This window comes from Dreissena polymorpha, chromosome 1 (assembly GCF_020536995.1).
Source record: "Dreissena polymorpha isolate Duluth1 chromosome 1, UMN_Dpol_1.0, whole genome shotgun sequence".
NCBI lineage: Eukaryota > Metazoa > Mollusca > Bivalvia > Myida > Dreissenidae > Dreissena > Dreissena polymorpha.
Genome location: NC_068355.1, coordinates 166,285,399 through 166,302,765, shown reverse-complemented (window position 1 = coordinate 166,302,765; position 17,367 = coordinate 166,285,399). Strand labels below are relative to the sequence as shown.

Here is a 17,367-nt window from a genome sequence, read left to right as displayed (position 1 = left end):
GCTGAAATGTTATACATTTAAAAAATTGTGCATATTCTTCGTCAGTTCATGGATTTTTAACCAGGTTTTCCGAAGTAAAAAAGTGGTTATTAGATTGGCAAATGTCGGCGGGCTGGCGGGCGGGCGGAACAAGCTTGTCCGGGCCATAACTTTGTCGATCATTGTGAGATTTTAAAATCATTTGACACATTTGTTAACCATCATTAGACGGTGTGTCGCGCGACAGAATTACGTCGATATCTCCAAGGTCAAGGTCACACTTTGAATTCAAAGGTCAAAAATGGCCATAAATGAGCTTGTCCGGGCCATAATTAACTATGTCATTCATTGTGAGATTTTAAAATCATTTGGCACATTTGTTCACCATCATTGGACGGTGTGTCGCATGAAAGAATTATGTCAATGTCTCCAAGGTCAAGGTCGCCACTACTAAAAATAGATTTATTTTTATACAAAGGGGGTTAATTATAAACAATCAGTTCAGTTTGAGTTGTCTCCCTTTATCAGACTTTTTTTTTCAAATTGAAAACCTGGTTTTGTGACAATTTTGCCCCTTGTTTTATAATGAATTATAGAATACTTCTAGCATAAACATTTGTTTGGACCCATGAAAATCAAAAAAAAAAGTCTGACAAATTTAGTTTCAATGTATATAATTTATGCATCTAAATGCACTTAATCCATGTCACTGCACTCTATTTTCGGGAACCACAGTGCCACAGTACAGACTTGAAAGAAGTTACATATGTAAATACAATAATCAACACAATATTTTAGAAGAAATTTTTATTCACTCATACAGAAAATGAAGGGCTATAATGTGAGTGCTTTCCAGAGTTTATGAGATCCATTGTCAGAATTGAATCATTTGTAAGATTTTTCTGATGTAACTATTCGAATCTGAATATTAAAATTATCATTAACACACTCTTTTTTTGCATGTCACTTTTGCAAGTTCCAACAAAATTAATTTATGTTTTTTTTGTCTGCAGTAAGCATGAGCAACACAGCCAACTATGCTTTTTTGTGCATCCTAAGTGTGACAACTAAAAATTGTATGTAAAATAAATTGCACTAAATGTATGCTGTTAATACCACACAAATATTGAATCAATATGAAGGATTTTAAACAATGAAATTAGAAACTACTGGAAAGCAAGGAAAGCAGTTAATTGTGTACACAAACAGTTCAAAGTAAAAACAACATTAAGTATCAACAGAACTGTTTGAGTTAAAATTCACAATTTCTTAACAAATACTAGTTGTAATAGCATAGGTCTTCTTGAACAAATAGTGCGATATTAACAAGTATTGTTAAGTAATAACAATTAAAAACCTTTATTAACAAAGTGCAAACGTATTTCATGGAATGACTACATTTTATTACCGTGGATCACAATTTCATTACTATCCGACCCTTACATTTAAGACTGAAGAATTAGTTGGTGAATTATAATGGACTCTTGTCCCGATTCTTTTTTTTATTTCAACAATACTAGGATCTTTTTTGGTTCCTATTTTTGCCCCATGTAGACAAATCTGGTGAAATCTAGACAATTAACAGTATTCTGTACATTAGTATACCCTTTTTCACCCTTTTTTAGTGGTTTATTACTGATGAAAATTGTATTGAGCATTTATTTTGAAAATATACAGCACCCACTTACCTCTATTAATGTTGATCCGTAATCATTTTTGGCAAAATAGGAGCATAAAGCTTTTACTGTTTTATGGACTGAGCTCAATATTCTTTATTTAAACTTTGCGCTGTTTATACAAAGAACACACAGAGTATTATAAAAAAGGCAACTCAAACAGATTCACACAAACACCAAAACACAGATTCCATGGGCAAGCAAAAATAATTTAATAAAGAGTACAACTTATTTGCTTTATCTGAATGTTTTTGCTTATGCTTTAACTTTTATAATTGTTTAAGTTAATGTTTGTTTAATTTGTTATAGATGTCTTTATCTGTGAAACCATTTTCTAATTTGATATCTATTTGAAAAATAGTTTTTTTAGATAAAGAGTTTTGCAGCCAAATCTATCAGGACCCTTAATAGATAAGCAAAAATGTCCCATGGAATCATGAAAGGGGCATATTAATGGTAGATAGCATAAAGGTTGTACTTATTGCAAGAAAAGTGGTACATCATTAACAGATCATATTTTTAAAGGCACATACATATGCATAATAATAATAATAATAATAATAATACAGATGTTAAGAATTTGACAATATTAAATTTCTCTAAAAAAAATATTTTATGGTGTACTTTTCAAAAAAAATAATTGTATATTGACTTTGACATTGAATCAAATATTTGGAGGAAACAGTCTGAATATTGGGGTTTTGTAAAATAAGACATGCAACTATGTATGCTAAAAGATATAAGTAAATTACTTCATTATATTTTTCAAAAATACAAAAATCTTTCAAAAATCACAGGTAAGTCAAATACTATTAATATGCTCCTTAAATATAATAATTAGTATAACCATAATTGTATATAACAAAACAACACCTTGCCATAGTAACTACAAAACAATATATATATATATATATATATATATATATTAGAAATAGAAAAACCCACTGATGGCCCTTTGACAAACTATTAACATAAATTTATAACAAAGCCTTGTTTCTATTAATACATGTATAAGAGCAAGGACCACCTGTTCTTACCCGATCAATTGGATATCAAGCATTTAAAAGCTTCCGATGTTTGAAATTCAATCTTGAAACATTATATGACATGTAGCCACATTTTGATGGAATGTTTGTTTTTGACCCTACATGAACCATTTTAAACTTTGTGAATATATCCTTACTTAAGCAACTTTGACAACTTGTGGCAATTGGGGTTATTACAAGCTTAGTACAGATTTACTATTATTGCCTTTTAAAACTTCTCCTCCCACTGGCAGAAATGTTTGTCAGATGAAGGCAAACTTTTTTTAACAGTGTCGTGACATCATTAGAACCAAGATTTTAGGGAAAATTTAAATTTTATTGTTCAGAAGAAATTTCTTCAATTTGAATTACAGATCTTTTTTTACCCCACATGACGCAGTGTGGAAATTAACCAAGGGAATTGTTACAAATTAATATTTTGCTTTTGGATTGAACTGTTAAGGCTGCCTCTCAGAATGTTAATAAAACACATTTTGGCAACAGGTGGTGCACAGAGACTTAAACCAATTGCATGATGACAAAAATTGATGAAAAGCTGTTTATGCTCAGTTGAGCCTTGTTTTTATGCTCAATTGAGCCAAAAAAGTACAAACATGTTACGGGTCACACTGGTTTTCTGAACATTATTAAGATAATGTTTTGGAGAAAAAATAGAAATATTTTCTTACAATAGGTTGCCCTAAAGTGACATAAGCTAATGCTTCCAATGCATATGGCACACCCTGTGATGATTCTTGTTTGAAATTAATACATTAATGCAATAAAGAAACATCAAATGCTTATACCAGTGTACGCATTGGCTTTGAATGAGAATGTTATGGAACTTCTATTTGAAGTTTGTATATTTACTAATCTTGTATTTATTGAATATCATGGTAATATATTCCTTTCTAAATAAACTTAATTAGTTAGTTTCCTTATGAAATTTTAAGTAAAATATAAGTAAACCTATAAGAGCAAATTGTTCTTAAAGAATTTATAAAGAATCTACATGTGTTTTTTCCTTTTCTTTTTTTCTTTTTCAATGTTACCTTTCATTGCATTCATAATAATTATAATAAATGTTCATTTTAGTACCAAACAAACATTCTTTGATGTTCGTGCATTACACACAAAAAAACACATAGCTAGAGCAGCTCTATAAAAAAAAGAACTGTTCTATAAGTAAAAATGAAAAACATTTTTTTCATTTAAAAAATCATGTATAAGTGAATGAAAAAAAGTTCCATTAATTTCCACACAAACATATATTCCATTACATACAAAACAACCCAGATTAGTTACATTCACTTTTTTTTTACTTGTTTAATGATTTTACTCCTAAACATACAATAGTTCAATGGCTCTCATCCATAGCATACTAATATGTTTTCTGGAATTTTTATTTTATCAATAAGTGCATATAAAAAAAGGAAAGTTAAAAACATATTTGGCTACACAAATGCAGCATTAACATAAACATGAAAATAATCAGTTTTCAAGTCCGTCTCATACAAACACACCATTATTATATTCAGAATAATTTTATTGTTCCCGCTAGAAGTAATTCAAAGATGTACAATTATTATAAGTTCATTCAAAGGAAACATGCGTGTTCATTCAAATGAAAAACGTGTATCCAAAGTTCTTATTTGTCTAAGTTGGGCATCATTGACCTGATTCTTGTGAACTATGTTTGAATGAATTACATGCTCTGATTTGTCCTATTTGAATACTCATTTTTTCTGTGCAAGTGAAAATCAGCAACATTGTTATCTCAGAGAAAAGCCACCCAGTGTTCACATCAGCAACATAATTAATCAAAGAAAAGGCACCCAATTTTCACATAAGTACCATAATTACACAGGATTAAAGCCACACAATGTTCACATCAGTAATATCACAAAAGAGGAAAACTTTTCAATTTTAACATTATTATAAAAGTAAGGAAGTGTTTCCAATATTTATATCATTCATGTAAAAAATATTTGCTGACAAATGTATAAAAATGAGCACAACTTTTAATGTCTAAATCAGTAATATAAAAATGTGCAAAACTCATATGTTTATATCAGTAATATATGTTTAAAAAGAGAAAATTTTCATTGTTAACATTGGTAATGTAAAAATGAGTATAGCTGTCCAATGATAATGTTAGTAATATAAACAAGAACATAGGTATGAAGTGGTCTCATTTGGACTTAAACATTCTACATTCTGTACCATTATAGAATAATATGTGATGTTAATGGAACAAACATGCACAAGTTCTATGTAGGAAAACTGTATTTGGATGTTTACTGACTACTAATATAAAAAGATAAACAGGCATACCTATGGGTAGTAAGGTGTCTGCATCAATATGAACATCATATCGAACGAATGAATTTTTTTCAAAGTTAACAGAAGGAAACCCAAAGAAAAAGTTTACACAGCAAATATTCATATCTAAAATATGCCACAGGCAAAAAATAACTTCACATATCATGCAAACAAGTAAATAATTCAGAAAATCAAAAATAGATGTCAGGCAAATCCTTACATCCTTAAAAAGCAAACAAATATACATACAAAGCTATTGTACATACAGTATACTATGTAAAATGTTACACATAATTAGAATGTCTATCTGTAATCAGCAATTCAAACAATTACAAATGTTCAGTCCTCTGTGAACATTAACAATGTCACAGCTGTCTAAGCCAGCTTTTCACCTTACCTGACCTTTGTTAGTGTCCAATAAAATTCAAATAAAATTTCCCGCGGCTAGATACGAATGAATACGCTTCATTTATACCATTGGCTGAATAGAGCATAATCCCCCAGACCATTGGAAACATGACCGCGTCTTTGTAGTATAGCGTGTAACAATGTTTTCCTGCGTGTTAAGCATGAAACAATTTTATCTCTAATGAAAAGGCTTGATGGATAGAACAGTTTTACACTCAACTCTTGACATCAATATGTAGTTTTGTGTGCCCCTTTATATTCAGAGGATTGTTAGCGCCAGAGCGTTGGTACTTAAAGGCTATGTTCTCATTTTGAGTAATCACTACCATATTGCTGCCTGTGTACTAGCTCTAGTATATTTTAGTTCATAAAAGTATCGTTTTTCCCTATCCTGATATTCGTTTTGGCCTAACCATTTTTAATTATTTTCGAAATTGAACATTATACATGTAAAAGTATAAAGTTTTAAACAAGCCGTCGTTCCAGCAGTGGAATCGTGACCTCACTTTAATGCATTGCATTCCAAACCGCAAGGTATCGGGGTCAGTTCGCGGCCAGTAAACGGATCGTTATATAATATAGGTGCTATCGCGTTAACTAGGTGAACTGGAATTGTATTTTGACCAGATATATATTAAATAAAGATATTTGGCGATATAACTATGGTAGGTCGATCATAGATTCTTAATGTGTTTTCAACAATACCATGGTTAATATTATTTTTGATTAATTAAACAAGCATTATTCCACCATTTTGACCTATTTGTAAAAAATAAGCGCGATGATTCCCGATACTGTTAATAATCGAATCAAATAGCAATGCCCGACACACCACTAAAACAGGTTTGTTCGAAGAACACGCATATAAATATTTAAAGTATGTACGGATACTTCGTGTGTGGCCGGTTGACTTATATGTTTTAATTTCACTTCCATTCTTCTTTTGTTTTCCTGTTTTGTATCTATAGATTTATGATAAGCAATAGGTAATAATGTAAAATAAGCTGCAACAACTCTGCGTAACATCCCGTTCTCAGTGTGATGCAGCTAAGAACTGCATGGAAAAAGACATTCGCTATATTTGATCTCATTCATTAAAATCTTTACCTTTCACCAACTCCAACCACAATCAACGCCGTATATCTTTTTTAAAGATATTTCTTATTTAGTCTGTGATGTGTTACAGCTTTTGTGATTAAGTGATTATTTCAGCTTGATGTAGTTATAATCAAATTATAATAATAATAATAACTTCAATAAATTTCCAATCTGTATGTTGTGTAACCTTTGTTGAGAAAAATTTTCAGCAATTACAAAAAATACAAATGTGTTAAATTACATGTACATAATCCTGCTTTCATCCACAGGTGGTTAGCGTGTGGCTATGATATTAATTAGTGAAAACATCATTTTGAATGATAAATAATCATATTATAATGAAAAATCAACTTTTATGCAAAAAAAAAAATGTTCACTATCAAATATATATATAACAAGGTATTCATCTCGAAATCACCCGAAAACAGGGTGCATTGCTTTGAACAGCCATTACTTCATCAATTTTGCAGCGACTTTCATGAACCCGGTCTTATTCAACGCAGAAATGAATTTCCTTTCTGGAAATGTATATATCTTGTTATATTTCTACACATGCTGGGTCAAATTTTAAGAAATAAAACGATAAACAATTAGTGTGACCTACTTGACAGCGATCAGACAGGATTCATGAATGAAATCTCCAGGTGTAAAGACACACCTTTGCATTGGACCAATGAAATCACTTGTGTGTTTAAAATGTCAGTTAGTTGAAATGTATATTAACAAATGTTTCAAGCGGCGCTGAACAGTTAGTTTTGATGCATAATTCAACGGCAAGCACGGTAAGAATGTTTTTTCATACGTTTTATTGAATTATGGTATCGAGGTCCGTGAACTTTGCAGGGAAAATGCCCTTTACTCCGTGAAGATTTCAGTCTTAGATCCGGTCTGATTGATGTCAAGTGGGTCACGCGAGTTGTGTATCGTGTTATTTCTTAAAAGTTGACTCAGTATTTGTAAAAATATTGCAAGACATGAACATTTCCAGAAAGGAAATTCATTTATGCGTTGAATAAGACAGAGATCGTGAAAATCGCTGCAAAATTGATAAAGTAATGGCTGTTCAAAGCGATGCACCCTGTTTTCGGGTGATTTCGAGTTGAATACCTTGTTATATATATATTTGATAGTGAAAATTATTTTTTTCAGAAAAGTTGATTTTTCGTTATAATATGATTATTTATCATTCAAAATGATGTTTTCACTAATTAATATCATAGCCACATGCTAACCACCTGTGCTTTCATCTTCATAAAATAATGTGCTGTTTATTTATGGTAATTTTGTAACTTTTTGAAGCTTGCTGGTTTTAAGTTTGAAACTAAGTCAGGAAATAAATTCATTTTTGTTTTTTCTGTATTTTCTTGTTGTTTGTTTAATCCGTTTAGTTTTCTTGTTCTGAATACAGTCATATGTAATTAAACTAATCAATACATGATATGAAAATTAAATAATATTACATGTTCAGTAACAGGTCCTGTTCATACAATGTGCATTTTTATGGAAAGTAGAAGTACCATAATTACTCCAAGTTTTCTGACAATAAAACATAATTAATTTTGGTGTCAGAAATTCCAAGATACATGTGTTTGAAAGTTAAGAGACACTATAAAAATTTCATTGATGATCAGATAAAGAAATGCCATGTGGATAATGTCAAATGTTTCACAAACCAACAACATGTGCTTGTAAAAAAATACAGTATAGTATAAATAACTTGTATATATGTTTCTCTTTGAGCTGATGGAAGAAACCATTGTTTTAAGTTATTTACCTAATAATGCAAATGTAATTAATGGTTGACTGCCCTATGGCATTTGTCTGTCTGATTTTATTACCTAAATCCAGTTATAAAAACGCAAAATTAAAATGTTGTCAGATAAGCGCAACATGGTTGAATTCTGGTAAAATAGCATTGTTAAACAAACTGTCACAAAACATAATTATTTTGTCTAAAAATGGAGATAACCAAAAATTTAGAGTGTCCAAAAACTGTTCGTAATTACTGTATTCTGATTTTGTATCTACTATTTGGATAAATTAATTGTTGTAGATAGTTTTATTTACTTAAGGGGATTTATATGTGTCTTTCATATGTTTGTAAGAATTGCTTTAAAAGCCGAATAAGATACAATAAAGAAGTAACAAGACTATTGCCAAGCAATATATGTCCCCTACCGGCTCTGAACCATTGTCAGAAATTCCACCATTGTCAGAATTGTTTATCCCCCGCCATAGGCGAAGGGATATTGTTTTGGCGTTGTCCGTCTTTCCATCCGTCTATCCGTCCGGAGCCATATCTTGGAAGTGCTTTGGCGGATTTCATTGAAACTTGGTATGAGTATATAATAATATGGATAATAGGATGATGCACGTCAAATGGCATTGTACACCATCTGATATCTTGAAAAAATGCTTTTTTGTGTGTCCAGACCATATCTTGGAAGTGCTTTGGCGGATTTCATTGAAACTTGGTATGAGTGTCCAGAAGCATATTGGCAGGGAATATCAATTCAATGAATTTGCTTGTTTTTTTATTTGTTGCTACAGCAACCAGAATTTTGACGTAGGAACAAAATGAAATGATGTGCATAATGTCCTTATTGCCATCTATCCATGTTTAAAGTTTTCATGAAAAAATATTAAGAACATTTTAAGTTATCGCAGGATCCAGAAAAGTGTGACTGACTAACAGACAGACAAAGCGCAAACCGGTAGGGGACAAAAAATGCTTAAACCCAAGATTATGACAATAATTAATTGGTTTAAAGGCAGTGTGCAATGGGTCCTTTTGAGAAGCTTAGATAAATAGTGTTTACTTATACTACTGGAATTTATAGTTGTATGTAATATTAAATGCATTGTCATAACATCAACACATATACAGAATCAAAGTACTCACAGTACTGGTGTGACATGCTTTTGAAGAGGATGGATATAAAAGCATCAATTTAAGTTTATCTACATCACCATAATTGTGTATGTGAGTACGAAAATTTTGGCTACGAAAAAAAATGGGTACGAAAATTTTGGGTACAAAAATTATGAAAAAAAATTGGGTACGAAAAAAAATTTGTTTACGAAAAAAAAATGGGTACGAACAAAAAATTGGGTACGAAACAAAATTTGGGTACGAAAAAGAATTTGGGTACGAAAAACAAATTGGGTACGAAAAAAAAATTGGGGGGAACAGGGAAGTAATACCCGTGGGGAACTAGTGACCCATTCAGCCAAACTGTGAGGCGGGTTACATTCTCGATCAAATATAACAAGAAATATCTTTGAAAAGATTTTCAACGTGTATTTTCTGTACCACTGATCTTAAAAAAAACGTTATGTTACAGTAAAATGTTTGTGGGTTATAACATTACGTTATGTAGCAGATATATTCAAAACTTGACATGCTCTTTAATTACACCATGCTCTTTAATTTCACATGTATATCATACCAAACTGTATATTTCGTTGTTTCCTTTGCTAAGTTAATGATGTTATGTGTACGGACGTGATTTCACATGCCCATGTGCACGAACATATAATTTTTTTCTTTTTTGATTATTGTTTTTTCTCTAATTCAATAAGCTTAGGCATGTTTGTTCGTTAAGTACGGCAATAATTTCATGATGATTCCCGAAAGTAGGTATGAGCACATAGTCGAATACGACTTGAATATGTGAGTACGCCCATGAACACATGGTAAGGTTAACTAAATCTCCGCGATATGACCTAATATGTGTTTAAAACAGAAAACAATATCCAACAAACGAATGAATTATCAAACAAAGTGTGTGCACTGATGTGGCTCTTTAATTTCTGTTTGAAAAGTTTATTAAATATGCAAAATGAGAGAGCATGCATAAGAGCGAGTTTCATATATGTCGCACGGCTATTATGCTGTTTATATACCATACTCGCTTTAACGTTTACAAACGTCGGGTTTCAAATAATTCGTTTTCTTTACACTCATGATCGCGTTAAACGTTAATTATACACGTTTTCATTCGCAATGTATTTACAGAATCACGACAAATGTCAAATACAATACAGAAAATGCATAGTTGTTTCATTGATCTATAAACATATAATGGATTGAATATAACTGATTTAAAATTAACGTTTTCAAACTATTATAAAATCTTTTTCCCAGAATATGCTTTCCTATTTATAGCTGAGCTTCCTTTACCTTTATCAATGATAATCAGTGAGGTATGCGGATTAGAAAAATCGGACTGGCTCAGTCTTTTACATAGGTCGCCATTGTGAAGAATTTGTTCATGGTATGATAACTTAGACCAGCTGCTTCGCAGCATCGTCAAAAAAGCCATGAATCATAATTATACCCTTGAATATTTTTGCATAAGGGTAAGAATCAAGTCAGTCTTTTCACACTAAACATACAATACATGCAAACAATGAAATGGTATATAATACAAGTATAATTAAGGCATATATATAAACATGCCTACAAAAGGATTGCCTTTTGTTGTATTGTTATATGTTTCATTTTAAATCTTAAAGGGAGAATAAACAATTGTATTACTTTTTTTAAGACAGATAAAAAGCTGATGATTAAACAAATTGAATAAAAGTTCAGAATAAGTTGTCCCAGAAAAGAAGAGAAAGTGCAGATTTACCGGTATTCAATTGCATTTTTTTCTGCTTTGCAGTAGAAAATTACTTCCATTTACAAAAGACATATACACTTTTGTCAAAGCCCAGTAATAAAGTGAATTGTGGGATATTCAGAATGAGACTTATGAATTGGTAATAAAAAAATGTGCCAACTGTAATCATTTTTTACTCCCCAATATATAGGCTAAGACTGAGATTTTAGGTTTTAGATTTTCTTGAAAGATTACTTGCATTTTCCAGTAGAAGCAAAACAGAAGAGAAACAATTGGTATCATATTTTGTAAACAAGATCAGCCAAATTAAAGTTCTGCAAATAAGGTCAAGTATCAGTATCTGAAATTGTATCTACCCCAAAAAAAACTGCTTATATATTATCACACATTTTCTGATAAGATGCACATTTTTTCTACATAAGGGAACACTTTGATTTTTTCTTGTAATCATTTTCAATTTGTGTTTTATATGATTCAAACATTTCCCTCTCTCTTCTAAGTTGCTCTTGGTGTGCATTTTCAGCATCTTGAGCAGCTTTAGCAGCTAGGGCGGCTTCAGCTTCTTTAGTAACCCTTGCTTCCTCAGCAGCTTTAGCAGCATCTTCAGCAGCTTTCCGAGCAGCTTCTAAAGCTTCAGCAGTTCTAGCAGATTCAGCTCGTTTTGCAGCTTTAGCAGCTGCTAAATCTGCAGCAGCCCTAGCAGCTTCAGCAGCTGCTGCAGCTTTAGCAGCTGCTACTGCTTCTTCAGCTTCAATCTGTTGTTTAAAACGTGAGCTGAAGTGAGGAATTTGCTTTTTCACATTAGCGCTGTCGATGGCAGTGAAAATCTCTTTTATCATTTCTCCTTTTTCTTCAGTTGAAGCACAGTTTTCTATGTACAACTCTTTAGACTTACAAAATTTTGAAATAGATGCAAATGCTACATGTTTGGCCTCTAGATTGTATGGAAAGTGCTTTTCACGTTCATTTTCATCTTTAGTAAAAGTCATTATTACAAAAGCGTAATCATTAGCATCGTCTCTAAAGTACTCTATGATTGGTTGAAATTGGTCTTTGACATCTGTGATCCTATGGGGATCTATTACAAAAAAAACTGCATGAAATCCTGGATGCAACATTTTCTCTGTTTTTAGGAGTTGCCCCCTCCAATCTATATCACCGTCACTGGTGGGATTCTTCACCATGAAGTCCACAATCGTTATTTTACGTTCGTTGTTCACGCCACTCTTTAAAATAAGATTAATAAAAAATATAGATTTATAGGCAAGATGTATGGTATACAATGAGATATCAGTTTATACAACCTTTTTATCAAACATGTTCAGAGATTTTGTTAATGAGTTTTTGGTGAGGATGCTAACATATGTCCTTGACAGATTTAAAGTGATATTATGGGCATCTAACAGTTTATAGGTGTCTATCACAACCGTTTAATTTTGGTGTTTTCACTTCATATACACTTAGATTTATTAATGCAGCATCAACATACTAGAACAATATCCGGGAAAGAGAAAAATAATGCATTTGAATATAAACCGTACTTTCGTTTGACAACTGATCATGCATGTTACACGATGTGTACCTAAATTTAGTTTTAGTGCAGATTCGCTCATACGACACAAAGACACAGTTTTGTTTTACGGATCATTTCGGCTTAGAGGACTGGGTGAGTCACGTAAGATATCGAATATAAAATATATTTTTAACAAGACTATTGCCAAGCAATATATGTCCCCTACCGGCTCCACCATTGTCAAAAATTCCAACATTGTCAGATGTTTTAAATATTTTATGTGTTGCCATAGCAAGTTTCATGAAAAAATATTAAGAACTTTTAAAGTTATCGCAGGATCCAGAAAACCACCAGTTTCAGCACTATTTCTAGTCTATTTGTTGCCATAGCAACCAGAATTTTTGACGTAGGAACAAAATGAAATGACGTGCATAATGTCCATATTGCCATCTATCCATGTTTCAAGTTTCATGAAAAAATATTAAGAACTTTTAAAGTTATCGCAGGATCCAGAAAAGTGTGACAGACAGACAGACTGACTGACTGAGAGACTGACTGACAGACGGAGTGCAAACCATAAGTCCCCTCCGGTGAAACCGGTAGGAGACTAATAAACAACTGGTAGCAAGATGAGTTGCAGATAATTGGTCAGTTATAACCACAGTTTAGCTAACTCTTTTGACCTGTTAATTCTTTTCAGCTCAATTCAACAGTGATAAATGCCCATAATATAACTTTAATTGAACATGGTGTGTAATGACTAGTGTCAGTTTTTTTATCGAATGCTTTTACACTACTGGCTAAAATCATGAATTACACACAATGAATTCCTTCAAGATCACTTTTAAAATTGTAATGCTTGTAATACATCACTATAACTTTGAAATGTTGAACAATTTTACAACAATTGAAAAATTACACAACTTAACCAAAATGGCTCCAGCAATAATGTTTCTAGACTGACAGCATAATTAAATGAAGTGTTGACTATAAAAAATAGATTATTTCTTTACATACATATTCACTGTTCTAAACTGTTCATTTGAAACAAAAAGAGAAAAAAAAACAACAAAGCCTTGATGTTGGCCATGTTTGTGTATTATTCAAATAATGCCAAATGACGTACTGACTGTCAAATGTCTGCATCAGCTTCAGGGCCAATACTTACAACTAATTCAATTGTTTTACAAAATGTGTAGAAAAACAGTTTTCTCTGCATTTTAATGACTGGGAATAAATTGTTTGCAGCTGTATTGTTTGTGTTTTTCCTGGCTAATTCAATTGATTGTTTTAGAAAGATAGGAAAATAATTGTCATTTTGACAAGAATTGCAAAACCTTGCAAATTACTGTTAACCCATATTATTAGTCAGACACTAAATTTTGTAGATTTACTTGGGTAAGCTCAACCATGAAATCAAATGTTCAACAAACATTACTGTCTTACATCTTTAAAAAGACACTACATGTATAATATTATTCACAAATTTAAGATCTAATGAATATGAATTGGTGTAATGTAACCTTTGTTTGCAAGCATTTATATCACGTAAGAGTAAAAGCTGTAAACTTGTAAATCATTTTCTGTTCAATCTGGTTACACTATTCTTTACAAGGTTTTCAATAAAGTTGAAAATCCTTGGAACTAGAAGGGGTATGGATGGCAGGAGAAGGGCAAGTGGATTGATTTGCAGGTGTGCAGCATCAAACTGTCATTTTCAACAACATAAGTTTGGATAGACAAATATTGATTAAACATTTGATATAGAAGTTTGCATAGAGTTCTATCTTGGCACTGTATTTGGGCATGCCTGGTCACTGTCAAACTCATGGCTACAAAAAATGGCAAAATTACAGTTTTAGCTAAATAAATTGAGTTTAGATAGAGATAATTTCACTGAAATGTTGTGTGTTATTTTAGCTTACATAAAGAATGATTGGGATTGCCTTCAGGACGAAATAGGTCAAGATCAATGTTATTAACAACTTAACAACAACAAATGGGTGGTTTAATTCTGGTTAATAACATAGGTTTCATTAACCTACTTTGATGACAATCAGGATCTAGCTTGGGATATCATGAGGTGTGTCGCATTAAAGTCAAGGTTACTGTAACTGCAATAAGAACAATCTCAATTAAGCTCATTTGGATAGAGGTATTGCACTGAAATTTTGGGTTTAGTATAATTATGCATGCAGACCTATTTCCAGGAATTGCATTTTGGCAATCTAAGGTCATAATCGATGTCACAATTACTAACAATAGAAAAACAATTTCCGCTGAATAAATTTAGTTTGGATGGAGTTATTGCTTTGATATAGTATTTAAGTTACTTGTATGCAACAACAATGATTTCATTGAGGCCAGTAAGGTAAAAGCTCAATGTCACTGTATCTACAACTAGAAAAAAATAACAGTTTCTGCTCAATAACTTGAGTTTGGATGGAGATATCATTATGCACTTGTGTGTTTAGGTAACTTTTTTGTATACCTAGCTTAGAATTTCATCTGGAACCAGTTGGGTCAAGATCAAGGTCACTGTTTCTAAAATAGAAAAGCGTTTTTATGTGTTTTCATTGTTGTTCAATCTTGTATATTGATAGTTTACATTCCGACCAAGCTTGGGAATGGATTTGGAACCAGTTGCATGTTGCAAGGTCAAGTTCGCTGTTACTTAAAATAGACAAACAAACTGTTTTTTACTCAATGGCTTGAGTTTGGATGAAGGTATTATTCTAAAATAGTGTGTGTTGTTAGCTTACATACAGCTCTGGCTTAGTGGTTTACAATTGTAAAGATTTAATAAAAAAAAATAGAAAAAAGTACTTAAGAGCTATATTACTTGGTAATTTTAATGTTTTAATTTTTTGGGGGTATATTAGAAAACTATAAAATGTTACAACTTGAAACTTCATTACTATAAACCTTTTATTCAGGAAGTACAGTGCTAAACTCTTGCTTTCATTTTCGCAGAGTTATTTCCCTTTGTTTTCAAACCTTACTAGCTATAGCTTCAGATTAAGCATAATGCTGGTGGAACTTCAGGTACGAAAGTGGGAATCATGTGTTCTATTAAAATTAAATTAAATGGTTTTATTGATATCTCGGACGAGTTCAAAAATGGTCCAGATCGGTGAAAAAACATGGCCGCCAATGGGCAGGGCATTTTCTATATGTATAAAGTGAAAACATGTGAACACTCTAGAAGTCACATTTTTGGCCCAATTTTCATGAAATTTGGTCAGAACATTTGTTTCCTTGATATGAGAGTTGAGTTCGAAAATGGTTCCGGTCAGTTGAATAACATGGCTGCCGGGGGGGGGGCAGTTTTCTTATATTTATATAGTAAAAAAAGCTTGTGAACACTCTAGAAATCACATTTTTTGCCCAATCAATCCTTGTAAACACTCTAGAGGTCACAATTTTGTTTCAGATTTTATGAATCTTGGTCATAATATTTATTTTTGTAAGCAAAGTTTGATGTTTGGTAAGGGGGGTCAACTCAAAATATAGGTCACCAGGTCAAATCTTACAAAAACAAAAACACTCCATATGCCAGAGTTTTGGTTCAATAATGATGAAACCTGACCAGGATGTTTGTCTGGACAATATCTAGGTCAATTTTTAGTTTGACGTTTGGTAAAGATTGAATTAACCGAATCCTCTCAGGTGAGCGAACTGGGGCCATCTTGGCCCTCTTGTTTAAATTTAGCATTTGCTCCTCAGGAGCATTCATAATTAATGAAGTTGGGAGTCTTGAAGCTAGCAATGGCTGGTTTATACAGGTTAAATGTTCCTATATCCAAATTTGTTGAACCATTTCAAATGACTATTAAAGTAATCATTACAGTCTAGAATCATATTTCTTTCTTTGCCACCAGTTGATATCAGATCCTACAGAAAAAAAAAATAAAATAAATTGCCCTCCCTATCGACCCTCATTTTGTTGAGCCCGTAACCTGAAACAAACTTGTTGTTTTTTTAGGCCTAACCATTTTCAAGATGTTACACTTTCATATTGAGCTGTTTTTCTGTATGTGAGTCTTCATACATACCGATGGTCCCAATTCAAATTGCCGAACCTACACTTTTTGGCATTTTGATACTGCACAAAGCGGGAAATCAATGCGCATATACCCCCAAAATAACGAACTAGTTAACCCATTGCAACAGCTCAAAAAAGTCCTGTGATGTAATGACAAACCGTAATTGATTGAAGTCAAAATGACGAAGCTGAAAAAAATTGTAACTTTGGCGTTTTGCGCTCTAATTAATATATTAAAGTATCAATATAGCCATGCATTTTTAAGGTAAATTGATGAAACGTAAATTTTGCTTATATAATAATTCAATTATGTACATTTTATAGCATTGATGAATGCAAAAAGAGATCAAAATAATATAAAATGTTGAGGCATTAACTTAGTAACTTAACAACTTATAGCTTGTTCCTACAACTTATTACCTAAGTTGAGGTCTCAACATAATAAGTTGTTCCTTCAACTTAATAACTTCTGGCCGCAAGTTAATAAGTTGAAACCACAACTTAATAAGTTTTGGGAACAACTTACTATGTTTGGACCACAACATAATTTAACCAATCAGATAGGCCGTTTCATCTTTACCGTTTTATCACAGTAAGTACCCTTATACTCGTACTATTGTGTGTTTGGATTTGAGCGCCAGTTAGAGCACTATCCCTGTAAGCTATGGATCCTGGG

The 17,367-nt window shown here is 32.1% G+C and overlaps 1 protein-coding gene across 1 annotated transcript in view; it reads right to left on the bottom strand.

The window, feature by feature from the left end:
- Positions 1 to 8,516: 8,516 nt before the first annotated feature.
- LOC127859543 (GTPase IMAP family member 8-like) overlaps positions 8,517 to 17,367 on the bottom strand; it is a 91,323-nt gene continuing 82,472 nt past the window's right edge. Inside the window, exon 9 of the mRNA XM_052397049.1 lies at positions 8,517 to 12,359. Within this exon, the coding sequence (XP_052253009.1) occupies positions 11,547 to 12,359 (813 nt within the window). The 3' untranslated portion in view covers positions 8,517 to 11,546. The remainder of the gene's footprint in view (positions 12,360 to 17,367) is intronic.